Source organism: Petromyzon marinus, chromosome 14 (genome assembly GCF_048934315.1).
Source record: "Petromyzon marinus isolate PM22_M1 ecotype Great Lakes invasive population chromosome 14, UKy_Petmar_22M1.pri1.0, whole genome shotgun sequence".
In the NCBI taxonomy this organism is placed as follows: domain Eukaryota; kingdom Metazoa; phylum Chordata; class Hyperoartia; order Petromyzontiformes; family Petromyzontidae; genus Petromyzon; species Petromyzon marinus.
In genome coordinates, this window is record NC_133680.1 from 7,108,702 (window position 1) to 7,132,619 (window position 23,918).

The 23,918-nt window shown below is 41.7% G+C and overlaps 1 protein-coding gene across 5 annotated transcripts in view; it reads right to left on the bottom strand.

Moving 5' to 3' along the window:
* Positions 1 to 5,376: 5,376 nt before the first annotated feature.
* The window catches only part of FRMD4A (FERM domain containing 4A), a 139,006-nt gene continuing 120,464 nt past the window's right edge, over positions 5,377 to 23,918 (bottom strand). For 3 of the 5 annotated variants that reach the window (XM_032954176.2, XM_032954173.2, XM_032954177.2), the window contains exons 17-24: positions 22,660 to 22,888; positions 21,582 to 21,650; positions 19,124 to 19,361; positions 18,626 to 18,787; positions 16,335 to 17,067; positions 13,441 to 13,624; positions 12,776 to 12,872; positions 5,377 to 10,645 (exon numbers count right to left, since the gene is read on the bottom strand). In XM_032954176.2, coding sequence (XP_032810067.2) covers positions 10,513 to 10,645; positions 12,776 to 12,872; positions 13,441 to 13,624; positions 16,335 to 17,067; positions 18,626 to 18,787; positions 19,124 to 19,361; positions 21,582 to 21,650; positions 22,660 to 22,888 — 1,845 coding nt within the window. In that variant the 3' untranslated portion in view covers positions 5,377 to 10,512. Of the gene's footprint in view, positions 10,646 to 11,310; positions 11,374 to 12,775; positions 12,873 to 13,440; positions 13,625 to 16,334; positions 17,068 to 18,625; positions 18,788 to 19,123; positions 19,362 to 21,581; positions 21,651 to 22,659; positions 22,889 to 23,918 lie in introns of all 5 variants that reach the window. The other 2 variants (XM_032954175.2, XM_032954174.2) reach the window with 2 other exon arrangements.

Genomic DNA, 23,918 nt, shown 5'->3' on the forward strand with positions numbered 1-23,918 from the left:
CCGAGTGATAAATAACATGTACAGTACTTGGGGCTGATTTATACACGATGTCAGAGTAGTCAAGTAGAGGCAGTATGGTAGCTTTTATCAATTCCAAACGGAACATTGTGGGGAAGCAGTGCTTGTGTCGATACAGAAAACCAATTTTTATTTTTGTCTTTTTACCAATATAATCAATGTGATCTTCAAAATTCAGTTTTGAATCTAGGATGACCCCAAGATACTTATAGATATTGACTTGCTCTATTTGATAATTATTTAAGGAATGTAATTGGAGAAAAATAACTTCCTGCTTTAGTCCTGGTGAGAAGCATAGCACCTTGGTTTTGGAGGTATTCAGGACTAGTTTAAGAGCAACTAGCTGATGTTGTAGTTTGTTGAAATCACCCTGTAGCTTAGCAATCACGTCATCCGGAGAGCGGCCAGCAGTAATCAGTATCGTGTCATCTGCAAAAAGATTTACCCTGATCCAGGTACCAAGTACCCAAGTCATTGACATAAAGAGAGAACAAAAGGGAGCCAAGGATGGAACCCAGTGGAACCCCTTTTGTTATTTTGACACTGTTTGACCTCCAACCATCTGTGAATACAGTTTGGGTGCGAGAAAAGAGGTCATTTTGTAACCATTTTACTGCGTTTTCAGAAAAACCGAGGAAGGATGCAGGAAGGATGAGGCCAGGGAGGAAGGATGGGGCCAAGAGGTGTGGGGGCGCCAGAGGGAGGAGCGGACACCAGACGGGGAGAGGGTGTGGTGCTTCTCGCTTCATGTGGAAGGAGAAGTTTGTTCCAGTGCAAAGGGGGGCAAGTAGGGAAAAGGAGCGGACGCGGGATTGTGCACAAGGAGATGGAGGGTGGGGGATGGAACGGTTAACGTGATGCATCATCCATAATACAGGTCTTTTTTGGGGTTACATCGCTTATATAAATGTGTCGTTAAAATGATGTATCATTCATTCTGTCGCGGATTCATTGTATCCGGTTAACAGCGCGCGGGGCTCTCTCGCTCCAATGGGAGGGCGCGTTGGTCACGGTGGGTCTTGCGGCGCGAACCGCGTGTTCCGCTCTCGATATTTAAAACAAACATTGTTAACGGACAAAAAAACATCAGTTTAACACGTAGGCTTTCGCAACCAATTTCATCCACAATATAGGTTTTTTTAGGGGTTATATTGCGTAAATATATCAATGTGTCGTTAAACCCGCCACCACCCGACACAGCTAATTAGTAAGGTTTGTCACGTAAACAGAACATTCCAATTCGTTATCTAGTACAGCACACCGGTGTGTTGGAGAAAAAAATCCACATTATTTACAATCTGAGTACTCGGATTATGAAACAAAAGCTAAACATATATTCTAATCGTAAAGTAAAATGCACGAATCGATTTAATTCGACTTGTAACAATTCGATCGATTTATGTAAATTACGTGTACGTATTTATTATTTGTTACAATGATTATGCATCGATTTATCCATTAAAGTGTATTGTTATTGTCACAATACCAGAATCACATGTTTCTGTGCAATGTATTATTTATGATTTCTTAAAAGTTTATGACAAATTAAAGGGCTGTCTTCGCCAGGCAAAAGTTTTCAATAAATATAATTAACCTGATATATATTTTTAAATCTACGATCAGACACTAATAACCATTCCAAAAATGTGCATTTTTCCGCAAAACCACAAATTAGAAAACTAAATATAATTAACTTAATCCTCGATGAGGGGAAGCTCTTATCTTTTACCGTTGTCGAATTATTCAGATTTGAACATCATAAAATGCGTATTTTTGTTCGTTCAAACCCGCTTGAACACGAAATATCTCAAAAACAATAAAAGACAGAACAATAGTTCTCGCTTTAATTTTGTTTGCCGTTTAACGCTCTGTGAAACGGAAAAAAAAACCCGCAATCTTATATATTTTTTACGATTTCTGAATGACACGCACAAACATGTTTGTGGGGCACTTAACATCGAGATTTTGGGGGCCTTAAAATTAAAGTTCTAGAATTTTCAGATGTTTTATCTTGTGTGGGTCCTAAAGCTACCTGTGTACCAAATTTCACCTATTTTCCATGTCGGGAAGTACCGTAGAGGTTTTTGAGACGTACAGATTAAGGTGTTTATAAAGATACATTAGATGTACATCATCTAGCTGGGAGTCTGTCGCCACTACTCAACACGCTGCCACCGCGACCCTCACCAGGACAAGCGGACTGAGAAACGAACGAATATATGATGTACATTAGGGGCCGCCCATAAATGACGTCACGCACCTGGGGGGGAGTCAGACATTTGTGACGAGGGGGGGGGGGTTGAGAAATGTGACGTCACATCAAAATGCGCAACTTTAAATATAGACAAAACGTTCTACTTAATTAAAATAGACTTTTTAAAAAAAAAATTTTCTCCTACAACATCAGAGTGCAGCGCCACGTTAAATACGCACTACAATGGCAATAGTTTAAAGCGATTTGAAGCATGTTTTATTTGGGGGGGCGGGGGGCAGAGCTTTGTGACGTCATATTTGAGGGGGGGTCTGACGTCGTGTGACGAAGGGGGGGTCAAAAATCGTCCAAAATCGCGTGACGTCATTTATGGACGGCCCCTTATATGCAAATTCAGGTACTCTTAGATGTATTTAATAAATCCCTACTGGTTTGTATTACACGTCCGCCAGAAATGCTGTCCCGTATTGTTGAAAGGTAGCGATAATCAAGGCATGCTCGCCAAATAAGCTGTCTGCAAAACGACACTCACTGAAGTCAAACGAAGCAATTTTTTTTAAAAATGTGTTTTACCAGGTAAAGCCCACTGGGCTAGATCGCTATTTTTTCAGAAGCGGCCTGGCCACGATTGCTACCTCAACGAAGTGGCCTATATGGACATGTAAAGCAACCAATGACTCTAAACGCACGTTTCTGAACGTGGAGTGGGGAAATCGGAGGATCCCGAAGTGTTGAGGGCCCATGGTTTGAATGAGGAGGAAAAACCATGCAAACGCATTGATTATAATATGAGTGCAATTTAATTTTGTAATGAATGCGCATTGGCAAGCGGAATAACGTTGCTGAACCATTCTAGATTCCAAATGATCTTTTTTGTATGTTTATACATTTTATTTTAAGGCCACAGAGTTATGAACGAATGTGTTGCGTTTTTGTTGTTTATTGTGCACCACTGCAAACGCAGCAGCATCAAAACATAATCTGTTACGCTTCTTTTACCTAGGTAATACACACCAGTTAAAAACAGCAATACACTATACACGTAATTATTACAGTGGCCAATTATATTAGGTAAGCTGAGTGAGGTTGATGTGTATTTTTATGTTATAAATACAGAACGCCTTAATTTTTTTTCAAAACGTACTGAATGTGTAGACATTGAATTGTTTTTTGCTGCAGTTAAGAGTTGAGCCACCGGAGGGCGCCTACGAACCGTCTGCTCGAACACATCATCGTAACCAAATGTGTGCTTTGAACAAGGGGCATTGCCCGAAACGTCTCAGATTATATACAGGGACTCCTCTACTTACAAACATTCGACTTACGAACTTTCAGAGATATGAACAAACCTGTCCGTATGTCCAGTTGTCTTTTCGGATTGATATTCGTAAGTTCGACTGCCACGCAATAGATGGCGGTGGTGGAATCTACATTTGCAGGAGATTATACAACTTTTAAAGCCATTCCCTCCGTGTTTAGTGTGTATGCCGTACAACATGTTTAGAATCGACAGGAGTAAAGTTGGACTTACGAACAAATCGACTTACGAACAGACTTCTGGAATCGAACTCGTTCGTAATTAGAGGAATCCCTGTATACAATATATTTATTTTCAAGGAAGTATTAGACGAATGTGTTTAGTTTGTGATCATTGTGCTTGTGCACCACTGCCAAACGCAGCATCACCACATCATTTATTTACCAAGTTTAAGGGATATTTGTCATATTGACTGCCGTTTTGCTGTGGAATTAACTAAAATATTCATTCGGTCCAGAACCTCATGTAGAAGTGCTCATTGGTCAACAATGGTCAGGCAAGAGGTCGCTCATTCTGTGCTGCTTACACCGTTTGGAACTCTGCAAACCGTGCTATGAACTCCCTGCACGAACGATTGTAGTCGAGGCCAAAGACCTTCCTCCTCTCGTCTGCTTATGACTGACCGCCTTTCGATATCATATACATACCCACTGTTTGTCGAGCGTCTTGAGATTCAGTCGCATTTATATGCTATATACCTGTACCGTAAACCCAAATTGTATCAGGCCACCTCAAATGACACTGCATTGCAGTGACATCTGCATGCACATAATCAGACGGGTAATCAAGTCTAAACCCTGCCTACATTCTTTCATCAAGATATGCAGGGTTAAATTGTTTTCCAAGGCTATATTGGAATTGTCTGAACATTGCCTGCTTAGTTTTTGGCAATGTCTTTGTTAAAAGACAAACTTAAAATTAAAAACAGAAAAGTGTAATAACAATTTTTAAGGTCGCCACGAGAGGTACATCAATCGGGCCATATCGTGGGAAGACGCATATCTCCCGCAACGTGTCTGTGTTGAATCGAGTGGTTTGAGTGGTGTGTACTGTGCGCTGGGCTTTGCTCTTCCGTGAGTGATTGGGGATGAGGATTTGGCCTACTAGCCCAGATTTTCGTGCTGCTTTGCATGTACGTTGAACTTCTTTCGCGTCCTACGCAGCCAACCGTGCTAATCGGCTTTGGGCGGGAGGACATTTTCGTGCTGCTGCGAGCAGGCTTCTGTTGAGCGGATGAATAAAAGTTTCACCGTGGTTCATCGACGACTCTCCATGTCGTCTCTGCATAAGGCAGGAGCTCACAAAGCCGAACACAAATGACCACTGCTCAAGTTCCAAAGATCACGACCGAAGAATGAGACGTAGGGGGAGCCTGGTTACATTGGTGCAGTGACTTGGATGGATAGTTTTGCGAGTTCTGGAATCCATTGTCTTTAAGCTGCGTAAGTCGTTGCATGTTTGTTACAATTTAGCTAAAATGTTTGTTTAAAATGCGAGCTTGACTGAGGGTGATGGCAGAAAAGGGATAATAGGGCGAGGTGGTTAAGCACAGGCACACAAATGGCAAATTAATGTTTCTGTGTTTTATGAGAAAAAAAAATAGGTTCCACAGGTGTCGTACATCGGCATGGAAGCCCTTGAATATTTCAGAGCATCTGGGTTGTCCTGAAAGCACAGTGCGACGGATGAGCGAAGACACGAACTCAGTATGAGGATGATGCTGGGAACACCAGGGCAGGTGGAAACAGTTTACCTACTCCCCACATTATTCAGTAAAAAAATGTGAAACGTCGTTTAAAAAAAAAACTGCTTGTCAACACACCAGCAATAAAGCTGGACTAAGATACTTTATTGAAGAAGACACCATTAAACTCATAATTATAAACGCTCACATTGTTCCATGCTTTATTAATGCCGCAGGTGGAAAAAGCATACTATCAACAGCATGAACTTGCTTATCAGTATACATGCTATCTACAATGTATAGCAATCTATCGATGGACCAAGTTTAGCAACTTTAATCAAACGCCTCTCAAATATAACTTATACTTTTAGGTACAACAAGCACATAAGTAACATCAATATTTAAAACAAAACAATACTAATAGCTATCGAAGATATTAAGAACCAGCTTAACAATACAACAATGAAAAAAATACTTAAGTCATATTATACAGAGATGACAAAATGACGTAAAATTATCTTTGTACAATTCATCTATTTATGTACATTTAAAAATGGACTCGCGTGTCCAATTTTAAACATATACGGCAGTCAGAATTCAAAATGAAATATTTATGACTGCTAATACTGTTTATAAAACATATTGGTCTTCAGCTTATAGGCTAAATGGTCCTCTGCAAAGGTAATTTCATATCTCTTATATATACATGTGTGTGAAGTATGAGATTTTTTGTTTAACTAAATACTGAAAATTCCACCTATTTACATTTGTTCACCTCGTTTCAAATAATCCTAGATGGAATTTTTCAGATTTTTCTTCATTCCCACATCCAGGAAACTTTTTTATTTTATCAAAACCGTAGTACTTGTTTAGATTCACTTTTTTACTATCAATACGTTATAGACGCAGTAAAAAGACCTGTGCAACATACCTCGGTATATCTATTGTATTATGAATGCCAAATAAAAAGCAAGCCTTTTAACTGTAGCATGAAATAAATACCAAACGAAAAAATGGGTATTTTCAATCATTTTGCTGGCATATCCTTTGTGGGCTAAATTGTTTTTTTTTTTTTACCATGATTCATTTAATTATGCTCGGATTTAAAAAGTTAATGTTTCAAAGCTTCATTACATTACATGGGATCGCCAGACTTCTTGGCTGGATTTCCCAAGTGTTATTAAGAAATTTGTTTAAAAAAAATATATAATGCAAATGGATTTGGCAATTTTCCTGGCATTGGCATAAAAACCTGAGAATGTATTATATCTATGAAAAATCCAGTTTGCCACTGATTATGGGATTTGCTATAATAAACAGCATAGATAAGAGTCAGAGTTAATACAGTATTTGTAAATATATACCTTTTATATATTCTAACCATGAATGCTGTTTACTCAAACATTATATTCGAACAAAACACATGCCATCTAAGTTGTATTAGAATAATGTATTGCTACATCAGTTACGGTTTGTAATTATATTAACTTATGTCCTGCAATTGGATATTTTGAGTCGCATAACGGTGGTCACAATGCTGAGTCAGATGCATCAAATGGCTGTTTTAAAGTCGTGGATCAACGTACGTCCTTCAGGTAGTCACTTCCTTGAACAATCATAGAACATTGCCATATGAGAAATTGAGTCACGTTATCAGTTAATGAGAAGCATTCAGCTCAATAGGTGGCGGCACTGCCCGCAGTGCACAGGCACAGTCAGTGGTATTCCTACAAACTTAATTTGAGCAAAACTGCACGATGTGGATTGCCAATGCGGTCCCCTAGTGGTTCAACATTTTGCCCATCACGTAATAAGTTTTGGCAAAAGTAAAAAAAAGGCAATGTAACTTTTTTCTTTCTTTTTTTTGACTCGAGGACAAATCGTGCAATGAATTGCATTTCATCTTCTTATATTGGTAAACAACCCATGCAAGGTGTTTATGCACACAGGTATAGCTCCCTGTGTATGGTCTTCAGTGAAATTCAATAATGTAACAAAAATGGTACAAAACTAGTTTCATGACTTTAGATCGATGACTGTTGAAAAGCAAGAACTGCATTCGCCATATTCTGAAGCTAGTAAGGATATCGATAAATGTGACAAGAGAAATTATTTTATGTAAATAAACAAGCGTGTTAAACTTGGTGTGGCTGCTAGTCATCAACATATAGCCTTGAAGACATAGATTCGAATGCTTTTTGAAGTGATGACTTGTATTTTGCTACTTTAGATTTTCTACCATAAGAGTATATTACCACTGGTTCAATGTTGTTGGCAAGCACCCTTAAAGTAATATACTCTGGTTATATTTAGCAGGTGACACATTTTTCAAAAGTGTCAAACATTCCACAATACCACAAATACCTCCACTATTTTCTGCATTGAGTCAGACACATTACTTATAAACAAAGGTCAGAACCTAAGTGTGTGTTTTGCTGAACCAGGTAAAATAAGCAAATTATAAATCCCGCTGTCTTCCATACAAGCACATCATATATTGTTTGGGAGTACATTACTAAGTGGTTTAATATGTATTCAGAATGTATTGTTAATTTAATATTTAATAAAAACGTGTTTATTTTAAAGAACGTATACTTTATTTGTTTAAAGAAATTATACTTTATTTGTTTAAAATATTTATATGTGCACTCATTTTACTTATTGGAGAATAAAGACAAAAATTATTTTTCACACAAGCTCTTAAATTTGTACATGTAAATCAATCCCTAGCCCAATTTCTATTATGTGGAGCCCATGGGTATATGAAGGGTTTTTTAATCTGCAGAGGGAAAATCTATTTTCAATGACGAGTTATTGTACAAAAATGCAATATTGTAATTTGCTTGCCAATATAATGGTGGAACATGAATAGTTACGATATTGCAATGCAAGCCAATATCTAAATAGCTTGTACAAAATGTACACGAAAAAAGCAACTTACATTTCATGTTATGAAGCCAATTTTACTTTGTTTAAGGCAAAACATTAAATGTGGATTTCCTAGCAATATGTGCTTTCAGATTACATTATAGAGCTCTGTGTATGCTGAAAATGTGTGATTTTTGTTGAACTTTTTACAGAATTGTATGACAGTGAATTATATTTGAATAGAATGATACTTTTACTGAAATAAAAGTTGACCTGCTCTCCAATAATCAATATTTGTTTTGGTTTATGATTTTAATATCACGAATATTTTTGTTTACACTTAACAATATTGACATTAATCCATAAGTTTCAGGTAATATAAATTGATGGAAAATCAGTTAAGCCAAATGATAGCTCGGCTACAAAAGTGTACCAAAATTCACGTAATCTTTAAGAAAAATGAAATTTAAAAATGTGGTTACCTATTATCAGCGTTTCCTAAAATATGGCATGACAGCACCATGAGTTTTTGCAGTTGCACTACAACAATTAAACATTTTCAAAAAAAAGTTTTGTTTTTACAAAAAATAAAATAAATAAAATTATATAAACTAACAGCTCGCACATCCTCCAGGAAACGGCCTTTTTAATTGTAGGAAAATATGTAGCTTTCCCAGAAGCTATACATTTCCCTGAATTAAATTTCAGTCAGGAAACATTTTGAGGGGGTCCAGGGATTTTTTTTCCTTTGAAACACTTTCTAAAAATAAAAGCCTCTTTTGTGCATGCACATAATATAATCCAGATGTCTGCCACTCTCGTATCCATTTCACCTCACTGCTTCTGAGCAAATTCTGTCTCGAGTGCTGTCTCCACAGAGACCGTACAAACTCTTCAGAAGTTGGCATATTAAAAAAAAACGCAGCACATTATACAAGAAAGAAAATAAAAAAATCAAGCAGAACTCATACTAGTTCTTATATATGTCATATAAATGACCTTTGGAAAAGAGGAGTTTTTTTTATGTATACAACTTTCTACAAAGTTTCACACATTTTAATCTACCTTTGCACACAAAAAACGAAATCACGTGCTTCCAATGCACTATTCTTTTGGACAAAAGGTGACTTTTACACAACCTAGACCCTTCGGAATATAATAACGCAATATATCTATGACAACAATTTTCTTACTCTTTTTGTTTGTTATCCACATTCTTGCCATTGGAAAAAAGGTAGTCCTATATTCCAGGCTACATTTATATACCATACTTGTAAAAGCGACGTATTCTCAATGGCTACAAACATTGCTCCGATGTATTTAGCCATTGTTGGGTTTAACTTGCAATTCACGCCGTTATACTACCTATCTACCGACAATGGGGCATTGTTAAATGTTCTTCAAAGGTTGTGCTTGGGTAGATTCCTTTCTGCTCAGACTATTGCCCAGTGTGTTTTTAATGCTGGCGCTGGTCCTCACCAAAGGATGGTTGCATTGTCTTGTCCAAATGTCAAAATGAGTGACAGGATCTGCGCTCTGGACTTGGGATCCTTGTGTGCGGCTTCTGAAGGATTTTCATGTGCTCACGTTGAAAATCCTTCACTTCAAATTAAAAAAGCATTATGTTCAAGAATTGTCTTGTTCAAAGAGTAAGTAGGGGGGGGGGGGGGGGCTAGACAAACAGAATATTTTTCAGTGATGTAGGGAGTCATCAATACTGCATATGCCAGTGTGTAGATGTGAAAGAAACATTCCATCACATGATTTGCAGGAGCAAGCCACTGTGCATTACCTTAACACAGTAATCTACAATTATTCAACCTGCTTTGTCTAGATCATGCGAAGTCCTCTAATTCACAGAACCAATTGACTGGAGTGGACTGCAAATGTGTTTTACAGATATAGCAGGGAATACGTATTATAAGGTAAATTAGCGTGATTCCAATGAAATATAAAAAAATTAATTATGGATATAAAACAAATCTTATAGTACCCTAATTAAATCCAGCCCAGCTGAATGAAAGCCACTTCTGCAATATGAAACAGAATTACCATCTAATTTTCATGTGGCGTTATTATTTTGCTGTTATAATAAGTATCATAGCTTTTGGAGAGAGATTGTAGTTGCATGCCTTTGTAGCTTAGTAATGATGATGTGTTTCTGTTTGAAAACAACACTCTTTAAATAAATTATGTTATATATTTGTTTTGCATTCAAATTTTAAGAGAAAATAGTTTCAAAGAGATAAAACATACATTATATGCTGGTCAATAAAACAATATTTCTGGCAACCGGAGGGCCAGTTTGTGAAAATGCTGACTTGTTCTTTTTACATTTGACCAAAATAGTTTTTTTTTTATTTTTTAAAAATGTTTTCTTATGTAAATATACACTATGTCTATTAACACTGGTCAAGTGAGCCTGGCTGTATTTTGAATGTGGTCTTCCTTGTGCCACGTAGCGAGTGGGCTGGTAATGTGCTGGGCACGGTGGCTTCTCTGCCTGTTCATGATACTCGAGTAGTATGTTATCCTGCTGTACGACCTGTTGGGAGAAAGAAGAAAAAAAGAAGAAAAAAAAAACCCACAGGACTTAATCGAGCATTAATGCAAACAAAAATGGACGCAAATGTTACATCCACACATCTAGCAAATATTTGTGAAGAAAGGCTTATCATCAAAACTTACAATCCAATATATTTAGCTTATATAGAGAGCTCTTTATTCAGTGCATCCCAATAAAAGGGTCTGACAATAATATAAACAATCGGCCAATCAAATCCAGCTCGAAGGACACGCGAATGCAAACAACTTAACATTTGTCTTGATTCCTGCATTCTTGATATAACTTGGGACAAAGTTCCAAAGGCAGGAAACATGACAACTAAAGGACCTTGGCCCTCCAAATATACCTGAACGTGAGCTCATCGCATCCCTTCCAAGTTACATTTTGCTTGGCAAAAATATGCATTACGTGCATATGATCAAGGGGCATGTGAGAAAGAAATCTTATTTTGAAGTCTATTCTCTTGTACAAAATACAATGTGCAACACAATTTGCCAATTGAAAACTAAAACAACATTTGAGTCTATGCACTCTTTCAATATATTGCAATCCCAAACCGTTTTGTAAAGCTGCCCCTTGTATATGAATGTTACTGCAAACGAGTCCAATTGTTTCCTAGTTCATAAGAACACATTAGATGTTACCTGCAGCTTCCCTAGGGCTGCTGAGGAGCCTCTGGGGGGTCCTGAGAGGGAGGGGTGGTATCACTGAGGACGAGGAAGACAGCCGGGAAAACGAGATGCAGAGGGAATGGAAGGTCAGAAGTTACTGAGACTAATCCAGAGGTAGAGCACAGGAGAAAGGCACAGTGCAGCAACAGCAAGTCACCCACTTCAGTGAATGAACAAAAAACAACAGATTGAAGTCTTGGCAAGGAAGAGAAACAGGAAATTGTAATTTCATAAAAGTGGAATTTCAATTTTGATCAATGCAAACAGAGCCGTAGCTATATTACTTTTCTCACACACCATCTCACTGGATATATACACACACACACAGAGTTATAACTAATAACTACGAATACCAGTTGATGTTATAGCTCGGTCTAGTTTTTGCATTTCGACATTTACTGGTGTTGGGTTAACATTACATTCTCCCTTGTTCTGTTAAAAAAGTAACATACATTGCAGATTAAGCTCAACAATGTAATACATGAGGCATAGTATTATAAAGTCCGTTGTACTAGGGGTGTATTAATGCATAGAGGAAAGTAGTGGGAACATAGCCACATGGATATATAATTCAACAGCCACATCGAACTTATGATACTCATGCTAATATTGGTTTGGAAAGTTAATAGTTTATCAGCCTATTGGTTTTCCACACTAATATCATTATCCAGCAGTAGTTGTTTATACTAATTAACTGTAGAGCGATTTTTACTTTTTGAGGCTCATCGGGCTGAGTCAGCTGTATTTAATGACCAATAACGCTCCATAATGAGTCAAGTTGGGATGAGCTGACTCATAAGAAGCCCCCACGGCATTAAACAAATTGCCAGTGGGAGGCAAATCTGAGAATTGAGTTCAAGTTACAGGAACATTGGTGCATGTTACAAGTATCACACAGTAACTGTAACAAATTACATTATTCAGAAACAGAAATACAAAGATCATCCTTTTACTCTGGACAGAGAGTGGGGGAAAAATAATGTTCTTGAGAAATAATACACACATATCTAATTTGCAGCTGATTAAAACATTCATTACAACAGTTGGGATTTAGACTTAATAGCCAAACAACTATAGGAAAGATCTATAGGCTTTCAGACTTGGGGTACATACCTTAACGCGAGCAATCGAGGCAAAGTTCTCATTGTATATTTGCTACTAACATTCACCGTGGCTGGATCTGTATTACAGTATGCCGGCCACTAACCCCACTACACTCCAAGCACAGCAAGAAGCCACCGTTGGCCTCTAAGTGACGGTCACGTCACCCACCACCACTTATGCCAGGCTGAGCGCGCGCACACACACACACACGTGTCATGCTTGCTCATGAGACTACTACCCAGATCACTCTTGCTCATAAGACGACCCCCTGCCTCGATTGGGTTCTCACCCCGGTTGAACAAAAAAGGAACTTGAAACTTGTGCTCAGGCTCACCTCGTGTGCTGCACAGGCTGGTGTGTGTACGAGGCAGCTTCACCCGCCTGGTGAGCAGGGGACAGCGTGTTTCTCCTACTGCCGCCTCCACACCCGCCTGCCCACATCGACAGGAGGAACAGAGAGCGTTTAGCTGGGGCAAATAGGTTACAGGCGCAATGACAACCCCTTAGCGGCAGCCTGAGCGCTGTTGCACCGCAGTGCCAACAGGTTAACCACTTAACAAATGGGCTCTTGTCAAGTAAGTGCATATCACAGCAGTGCAAGCAATGGTCTGTATCGAACCACGTCAGAACATCACACGACAGATGTGGCCGTCTCCTACGCCAATGGTCAGCGCCACAGTTCCATCTGTGGGCAACAATCTCAAACCACGAACCACACAGCCACAATGCGGCTGCCCCCTCTTTCATCATTTTCTGGTAGCCGTCCCCTGGCTTACCAGCCTGTATGCACGTTGAACTTCTTTCGCACCGTACGTAGCCAACCGCGTGGAGCGTGGTTGTTGCGTGTAATATCATAGCATGCCAGCTGTGGTGTTTTCAAGATTCAAACCAGAGGAAAAAATATGCAAATCACAGCAAGAGGTGTTTTTTTTTCAAATTTTCTTTTGTGAACCTTCGCCAAACAAAAGAAGATGAAGTTGAGAGGCGAGAAAGCGGCACCTGTCTGCGTGGGCTTGCTAGGAGGAGGCGAGGCCGCGCCCTGGGGGTAAAGCGCCAGCCGGTCAGCATCTGACCAGACGTGCGAAAGTCTCCGCGGGTCCCGATAGGCATTGCGCTCGTACCAGGAGCGCAGGTGCTCAAGAGTGCTCGTCCGAACGCCTTCCTGGCAGCAGCTACGAACCACCTGTCGTCGGCGCGCGTACAAAAAAAAACACACACAAAGGTCACCGCTGAAGCTCTCCGAATGTGTCCTCGGGGCTGTATCCGCGCGCGGTTCGGCTGTGACGTCCAACGCTTCGTTGGAAGCTGCTTTAGGAGCTGAATAAACTCGGCAGACGCCGTGTTGATCAACGTGCGGTAACAACACGAAAAATAAAAAACACTGCAGAGAGCTATACGGCACAACCGGCAGAAAAACACATGCAGTGGTAAGGTCACTTTTAAAATGGCATTTGATGATTTAGTACCCCCCTGGTTCACCGGCCATGCCATTCTCAAATTAATTGTTACGATTCAGGGTGGCGAATGCATTCAAGAGTTAATTATTTGTCTCCTGTATTACCATCTCATTTGTATTTTCTTATTTTATTCTGTTACAGTTGTAAAGTATATTCACTCCATTAGTCTATATATACCCATAAGCCATTTAATTTGCAATAAACTTTCAGTAATCATACATAATACATTGCACAAAAAATGCAATTCTGGTATTGTGACAGTAATATTACATTTTAATGGATAAGTCGATGCATCATCATTATAACATGCCTTATTATATAGAGCTGTCTGTCAATTGTCATGACTTACAAGCATGGCTGATATGTTGTGCAATCTATTGCACTGGTCCGTGTGAGCGGCTGACGATACGTTGAGTTATATTCTTGGTTCTTTCGGTAAATATATAATAAACATTTCTTGCTGTGGTTTTCACACCTGATGATGATTGCTTGTGCTGCAGTCAAAACGTCGTGAGAATTGTATTGTTTTATATTTTTATTATTTTATTGTTTCCCTTCTACGTTACTTTACCGAAATAACCCAAGAATATGAATTCCTGTAGTCATGACAGCTTTCAATCAAAATTTTGTATTATTGTGATTTTCATTTCGATTTCAAGCTTTCGTGACTGCAGGGATTCATATTCTTGGATCTTTCGGTCAAGTCACGTAGAAGGGAAATAATAAAACAATAAAAATAAAACATAATACAATTATCAAGACGTTTCGGCCACAACACAAGCAGCCGTCTTCCTTGTGTTTGTGGCCGAAACGTCGTGAGAATTTTATTATATTTTATTTTTATTGTTTTATTGTTTCCCTTCTACGTGACTTTACTGAAAGAACCCAAGAATATGACTCCCTGCAGTCACGAAAGCTTTAAATAAAAAATGTTGAGTGATGTTCTATAACATAACTCATAGATATTTTTTTTCTTCCATTTCAGAAGTCTCTCTGTAAGCATCACTTGCTCTATTCCCTCTAGGGAGGCACAACACCATCTGGCATTCGTGTGCCATAAACGTTTAAACCCAATGGTCTGTCAGGGAATGTTGTTGATTGTTCAACTGGGAGCGTACGAGAGGGCATCTTCTTATTTCTCAGGTGTGACCAAAGAAAGGAGTAGATAATCAGCACCACCTCTAGCTCTAGCACGGAGTGCAATCCCTCCACAGTGGAATGGCAGCGCCACATTTAACAGCATCTACCACAATTCCAATGCACATCTTTAAACAATTTTCCTCCAAGTTATATTCCAGTTGTCCTTGCTGGCACCATGGCATGAGGCAAAAACGTACCCATTCAGAACTGTCGCCGCTAACAATATACCAACATGTACGAGGACAGCCCTGGAAGATGCTGTCATAAAGTTTCTGAGTTCACTTGAATTGGCCCCTTTTATCCATACTAGGGCCCCACTTTCAAATGTTGAGCGTCAATTATACTAAACTTTAAAATTGGCACAACTGGAGTAAGCCAAATGAAATGAAAAACCAAATCTAATATTACCGGTTTATTTGTACGGTCATTCATGACCGGGCTGACTGTCCTTTCACTGCAACTTGAGAACACGATTTCATTTCAGATGGCTGCCCAGATTCAACACCGGAAGCTTATCGGGGCCAGTGCAGGGACTATATATGTTCTCCCTGAATATTTGTTCGCCCAGGAATGAATTTTGGTCAGTGCTCAGTTTTCTGTCAGGATAGTTTTACTTTCTCAAACCATCTGTTTGGTCCGAACTCTGTGCTAACCAATGTAGAGCCGGACCCTAACCCCTATTCTTTCCCCTGGGGGCATAGGACAACAACATTAGTTTACACTGGCTCAGCACTCCATAATGGCATGAGCGCTGCCAGCAACCTAGCCAACTTGGTGTACATTACTGATGATGAAACAGGGGCGATGGAAGGCTCACAAAATGTCTGGCACTGCACTGAGAGTTGCCGGCAGTCCTGGTTTTGCCATTACGAGTTCAGTTTATTTGACAATTCAATGATAAATAATACACTGCTCAAGACAAGACATTAAATGCAGTTTTACCTTCTTCTGCTCGTGTGAGATATTCCTTTTCCCTCAATGTCCCAGTTTTTTTTGTACCTCCGAGGTGACAACTCATACGGAGGTATGAAAAATACCTTCAAGGTGCAATTCCGGAATTTAACAACATCTTTTTTACAAAGACATTGCCCGTAAAAAAAATCTCGTGCCATTTCCCCAAAATACCGAGCCGAAAATGTGCCGGCATTTTTTCCACAACAACAAAAATGGCCTTGGAAACACAACGGTCTACTCTTCGAAACGCTTTAATTCGAATCATCGTCGTCTGCATGATGGCCACACAGAGAGGCGGCACCTCCTCCTCCCCTCCCCCGCCCCGCCCCCGCCCCGCCTCACCTGCGAGCGCGACTGGGTGATGGAGTGCACGACGGCGCCGCCCTCCTGGCGCGCCACCCTCTCGCGGTACATCCCTCCGGCGGTGTACGAGTGCGACGTGCGCACCTGCGCCTTCACGCAGTAGTGTCCCTCGCGCTCGCTCTCCAGGCTGCGCACCACGCAGCGAGAGCCGTCCGCCCGGTCGGCGTACAGCGGGTACTCCTTCACGCGGTACTGTGACGTCGGCACGTTGTGCGGGAAGCGGTAGAGGCCGGCGCGTCGCGCTCCGCCGACGCCGCCGGGGCCGCCCCCGCCGCCGGGGCCGCCGCACCCTCCGCCGTCGGCGCCCTGCATCTCGCCCCGCGCCTCCGACACGAGGCTCTCCGCCGAGCGGTGCCTCTGCAGCGCCCGGGGGTCGGCGCCGCCCGCCGACGCGCGGCGGCCCGGCCGCGACGCGTCGTACGGCGTCCGGCCGCCCGGCCCGCCGTAGTAGCCGCACTCGGAGCTCGACTGGCTGGTGTAGGACGAGTGGTCGTCCAGCGGCAGCTCCGAGCTGTTGCTGCTGCGCGACACGGTGCCCGTGCCGCAGCTCAGGTCGCCGCCGGCCACCGTCGTGCCCTCGGACACCAGCAGCTGGCTCTGAGACTCCAGGCTGCAGCTGCGCTGGCGCAGGTGGGCGGCCGGGAGAGGCTGCTGCTGCTGATGCTGCTGATGCTGCTGCTGCTGCTGCTCGCCAAGAGTGGACTCGAACCATCTGTAAATGTGCAAGAAGTTTAAACTAAAACTAAACTTTTTGTTGGGGTATTTTACCAGGTAAGGTATCAGAAGCGACCTGGCCACAAATTATCGTTCAACGAAGTGGCTTTTTTATCACGTGGAAATGTATGGCAGTTAAATACTCTAAACGCATTTTTCTAAATGTGGAACGAAAAACTGGAGGAACCAGAGAAAAATCCACGTGACCACGGGGAGAATATGCAATATGCAGATGTCAGGGTTTGCATCGAACCCATGTGCTCCTGTATACTCAGCTCGGTAGTTAACATCTCACCATCACGGCGCCTAAAATTGAAGCTGTCAACAGCAAAACTGACTTCCTGCTCAAATGAGCACTAAGGTAGTGGCTCATCTCCTATTTACCACTCGGCGCCAGTGGTGGTAATTACACATTCCTATGCTAGGGGTGAGTTAATCCATGACAAATCACTGATGATTTATTCCACAAGGAGATATGATGGGCTGAGTCAACCCTCAACCAGCATTTGAACTCGCGACCTTTGGATTGCAAGCTGCTCACTCTACCCCTGAGACATCTCTTAAGGAAGCTGTGATTGGATCGATAGAATAGAGTGTCAGCTAAGCGGTGTGTTGATTTGTCTTTTCACAATTATAGAAATGTTTATTTTTCCAAAGTAAATTTAAACTGCCAAATAACTTAATGTTTAATAAAAAAAAATATTTGATGGTCCTTTATTACACGAGACAAATAATTTGAAATGAACATCATTTAATGTTTAACTTAATAGCCAACATCTGAGGACTGTTTACAAGGTAAAGACATTCGATAATATAGGCACGGTTATAGTTAAGACCTTGTGATCAAACTATGTACGTCAAGAAGAGACGTGAAGATTCACCCACCTTGCATTTCGATTGATTGTCATGATTCGATGCAAGAACTGATTTAATTATTTCCACTTTATTCATATAGAACCCAGAGTTTCTGCAGGGACCACGTGAACCCATAATATATTCCAATTAAATAGCACTCCAAGATAATTTATGCCCGCGCATGCAGAATATGATGCACGCACTGTGAGCATGAAAATACACCTTTTTGTCCATGAATCGGTGCGTCGTAAAATCCTACTCATGACTGCTCATAGTAATTGCCACTTTCTAAAATCTTTTGAATCTTTTCCCATAATTTTATACCGATTCTGTTGTCGGCGTCATATCACGCTGCACCATACGCCATTGGAGATGGAAGTAGATAGCAAAGAGCTACCAATTGAAATTCCATCATTTGACTTTCGTTCTACACAGTATTGTGCAGTACTTTACCACCCACTCTGCTTCTAAGCACATTTTTATTCTGAATTCTCGGAGCTGGTATTTAGCCCAACTCTGTGCGTAATCAAATTTAACATCACGTTTTTTGCGCGCGCAGCCGTTGTTGGCTGGGCAGGGACCATAAACTCTCCACACTTGAGAACCTCGTTTAAGCACAGATTTGAGTGCATGATCACAGCGTTGGCAGCTCAGCGTGGTCACCTCAATAGCACGATAACCGGGGCTGTTTAGACACTGACCGTTGGTGCTGGCTGAAGGGGATGGCACGAGTACGCGAGTCTGGAGTGGACGGCACGCTGGACGAGTCCCAGCGAGGACCGGCCTTCACTGGGCTGGTCTGCAGGGAGCCCGTTCCCTTAGCTCGCTGGCAGCCCGGCTGGTGCGACGGACTCCCCAAGGGGCTGTGAGATACAAGCCAGCAAGCAAGCGCTCTTTTCAAAGCTGTCTCCCTTCTATACGCCATTCACAGAGCAACACTGCAGCTCTGGGCAATGCCACTATGGTCGAGGCCAGGGGTCAGCAATCAAAATAACAAGAGCCATTTTTTTTTGGGGGGGGGGGGGGGGTAAAAAAAAACCCTCAATATTTCAAGAGCCGCAAAGCAGTCCTTAAAGAGCTGCATAGAGCTCCAGAGCCGCAGGTTGTCGACCACTGGTCTAGGCAATAGCTGCACATGTGTATGTATATATAAAGGAGCTTTTGATATTTCACGTGGCCTCAAGGAGCGATGCTGTCACCTGGACATGGTGTGTCGGAGCAGGGGTTTGCGAGGGCGATCATAGGGCTCGTCCAGCGAGGACTCGGCCCAGCTTCCGGACTTGGACGGTGAGGAGGGGTCTCCACGGAAGGACTGCTGCCGGCGCAGGCCCTCGAGAGACGTGGGCGGAGAGGGCCGGGCGTAGCCGCCCAGCAGCGGCGGCACCAGACGCTGCGGGGACAGCAGTGAGGAGAGCAGGCTGCTCCGCGGGGAGTCCTCTGCGGGGAGGAGCGACGTGTTGGGGAGGAGAGAAATCGTGCATGCAGACTGACGAATTGCTCACGGCCACCTTTGCAGCAGCACGGTGCAAGCAACCATTGTTAATCAACTACAGACGCAGAAACCATGTACAGACTGCATATGCTGCCGCAGTGTAACGGTTGGCACACTAAACTTGTAATCCAGAGGTCGCCGGTTTGACCTCCCTGCAAAGAAGTAAAAAAATATGGACACGTGTTTTAAATGTATACGCTCTGTCCACCCAGAAGTAGAATCAGAATCTTTATTTAAGCTGGCGGAATCCGATGAGCTATGGAGCTCTTTTCACAAATCTGTGCACCACAGTTAAGCGATCAGCAGGTGGCGTTAGAGTGGGGTAAAATCGGCATACGCCCACCTCTTCCAAGGTGACTCAGCCAGCGTGGTGGAGGAGTAGGCCAAAATTCCCTCTGGTGCGGCTCTCTAGAGCTCTGCTTGAGAGGAGATATTTTGCAAGCAGTGGAGTGAACGATAAGTTGCAAGGCTACACACGAACAACCTTAAGCGAATCCACAACTGGATAAGGGCCTCCGCACAGTGTGGTTCCTGAGGGTTAATTGACCATACTTCATCACGCCGATCAACACAGGCTCATCAAGGTGGGGAGCATACACGTAGGGAAATAGAGAATGGAAGTGCAGTACAACAATGGATTTGTTTGCACCCGCCCATCATATGACAACCCATTTGTTCACGGTGGACACCCATATGCAGACTATCCATGCTCAACCCTGAATGACGTCTGAGATCTGATGAGATTCGGGAAAATTCTAGGCAATTTGGTCATTGGCATATGTATATATATTAAATAATACTCAACCACCTTTGTAGCTACGATGTATAGCAGCTATCCTTAATATATTACAGATGCAAAAATAGGCACTATAACCACAAGATTTTGAAACCATAACCACAAGATTGTGAAACTGTATGGTTCAGGTTAGGAAAAATACTGTAAAAAACAGAGCCTCACTGCATGAATTTTTTACATCAAAAGTATGAATCATAATGACTCATGTGCACAGAAAAAAATCACACATAAGAAGCAGACAGAACATTATTGAAATTCGATATAGGCACAAAAACGCAGCCCCACAAGTTCATGCTCACGCTACCGCTGACGGAAAGGCATCTGTCAGAAGGAACTCAAAATTAAATTTTTGGCCTACTGTTCCATACTGGCCAGATGACTTGGAAGAGGTGGGAGTATGCACACTTTACCCCACTGTGATGAACCCATTTATAGTGCTGGGTGAACATAGGCGTGGAATTTAAGGACACTTGCTCACGGTTTAAACTGCCGCACCGGGAGATCCAACTGGCAAGCTCTGGATTGCTCTGCAAGTCCAGTGTGGTGCCCATTACACCGTGCCAGCATCTAATTATGTTATTAAAACTCAACGGGAGATCTCGAAGTTTCGGCTGACTGGCCTTCTTCAGGAACCCCTTGGCCAGTCAGCTGGCATGTTGTTTTCCTCTCAGTGACAGTAAAAAAAAAAAACTGAGTACGAAGTTTTATTGTCATGTTATGCACACATTCAATGAAGCAGCAGCAACTTGATAGCATAATAATATTTATATGTAAGCCCGATGTCCACCTATCAATTACACTGCAACGAATGCATACTTAATTATAATAATTTATAAGCCATATCAGTCTACTGCTGGATAACGGCTCACCACGCTGCAGAATATTCGCTGGTTGTTTGACCATACTTCACCATGCTGGTAAGTGCGGCTGGGTGAAGGCGGAGTGGGTTCCGCACGTATTCATAATTATTTAACACTGCGTTGAATTTGTCATGCGCCGCACAACACTCGCTCACTTTCAAACAGAGAGAATGACCCAGAGGCAATGAGGAATCACAGACGAGCGTGAAGGCAGCCAGGCTTGCCAGCTGCTGCCAACAATTGCCCAAGCACTGCGGTCCTCTGTATATTAAGACATTTTCAGCCAATCAATGAGTGTATATACATTACTATATTGACAAATATTTTAATTTCAAGTCCTCGCAAAATGATAAAGTATGCGTATATAAACATTCATGTCATTTTACGTGAAATAATGCATACGTAGAGTGTATATTTGTTCTATATTACGTGCTTGCTCTCTCTATTATTGGAATCTGCTGCTGCCAATCTTTGGCGTGTGCAGTTCTAGCGAGCGGAAATTTATTTACCGTCTTCCAGAGCCGATGCTTCGGCGAGCGAGCTGCCATCTGATTGCACGTCAGAGTGAACGTTTTCCTCTGCAATGAGAAAAGAGATTCAATACATCTCCAAGCCAATCACTGCTACACCGCACCCTATGCAATTAAAAGTATAATGATTGATGGCGACACTTAATATTGATGCTACTTGCCCCTTGATTGAATAATGCCAACATTAACTGCCCTCTATGGCTCTCAGCCTGTAATTAATACCCAAAGTGTACATTAACACAGTTTTGGTAGACTGCCATTTACCAAATGTGTTATTGACAAATTCAGTATATCCTCTCGTAAGCTAACTGAACACTGCCATCACCTTTACTTCGAACCCATGTTTTATATGTATTGTGAACCCTGTTGTGGTCGCATAGCAAGATGTACAATCTCACTTAATCGTAGAGCTAAAGGAAATGTAAGTAATTGAGGCCAATTTAATTCAGCACGTTGATACTTCACACCGTTGCATCCGTTTAGATATCAATTAAACAACTACTAAAAGATTATTAAGATGCACTCCAAATCATAAATTGTACAACAAATGATAAAAATGTACGCCACATAACCGTTCTTTATTATCCTATTAAATATAGTAACTATTGTATACACACATGATGGCTACTATATGTTTCTTATATGTTGGGAAATACACTATTTTTACGGATGACAAACAAATGGATATACATCTTCAAATACAGCCGAAAGGACGTTCACAGACTTCAAGTTACTTTTGTCAAAGGAAGATTTGAAAATACAATTCCATGTCTTTAGTATTGACTTAAAATGGGAGAAGGGTAGCTTTAAGGACACAACTATCGACTTCAACTAAACGTCGATTCTCTGTTGTATATGATGCTCCGGAAATTATGACGCACTCCACATTTCGTGCCTGGCGTCATTAAAGTTATGCAAATATTGTCTTGTACGTACACACACGCACGCACGCGCACAGCAACCGTATTATAAAACTCTCCCACAGCTTTAGCTTTAAACTACCAGGGAAGCCAGTGCACCTTTCAATAATATGGTAAAGGTGAAATGTAGTCATCACCATCTCCGATGTGGGAAGTCCGTTTCGTGGGTTCCTGCCCCGCACGGAGCCGGTACTGGTTGATGGCTGCCTCTATGTCCTGGAGTTTGCGGACCGAGTTCTGGTAGGAGGACTTGCGCTGCTTGCGAGCCTTCTTGCTCACGCCAGGGTCACTGGCCAGGCGCTTGGCTGCCTCTGTGATCTGGGACTGGATGGCAAAGTCTCGTTCCAGTCTCTCCAGCTCGGCCTCCTGCCAACGTCCAGGCGCACACGAGGACAGACGCAGAGACGCGCACACACGGGCACTCACGCGCGAGACCAAATACTGGCCCTTCCAAGCTCAGCCTCCTACCAACATCAAAAGCACACACAACCACACATTCTCTCTCTCTCTCTCTCTGTGTGTGTGTCTGTGTGTTGTCTCTCTCGGCTTGTTTGTCTGTCTTGGTGTCTCTGTGTCTTGTCTCTCTCTCAAATTTCACACTTAACTTCTAATTTAGCGATCTTTGGAAGAACGTAATCAACCAGGCTATGCGTCAATTGTGTGTTGACCGACTCTCTGTGTTGCAATGCATTTTCAAATTTTACTAAGTTTGTTTGATTTAGTGTGTTTTCTCTCTCTCTCTGTCTCCCCTCGTGTTGTTGATCTTATTTCCTGCAGTCACGAAAGTTCCAAATCTCTCATTAGTAGGGTGTTGACTGTTATGTTAGCCGACTATCTGTGCTGTATTGCATTATATTTCTAAGTTTACTAGGTTTGTTTTCTCTTTCATTTGTACCTGATGATGATTGCTTGTGTTGCAATAGAAACGTCGTATGCTATTATTTAATTTATTATTTTCTCTTTCTACTTGACTTTACCGAAAGAACCAAAGAGTTAATTTTATGTTAAGTTAACTTCACAACACTGGTGTCATCTTTACTCTTTGAAAATTATTAAATAAATAAATTGCGAATGAGATGCATTCTCACCGAGTTAAAGGGACTGTATCGTGGTTCAGCTTACTTTAACATGTTAATAATTCACATCATTGCATCTGTTCATACCTAAAGTAAATCAAAACTCATTAAGTTGTACCCCGAATAATTATAATAGGGGAGGATTATGACCAGGTCAGCCTCATGGCAATGTCGCGCTACGTAAAGCGTGACACTCAAAGACATACGCACATGAACCCAAATACCAATGTCTCAAGATCAGCCTCCTGCCAACACACACACACAGACCAAGGCAAATATCTCTTATCAAATTAAACGGTTGTATTGAAGTAAAAAAAGTA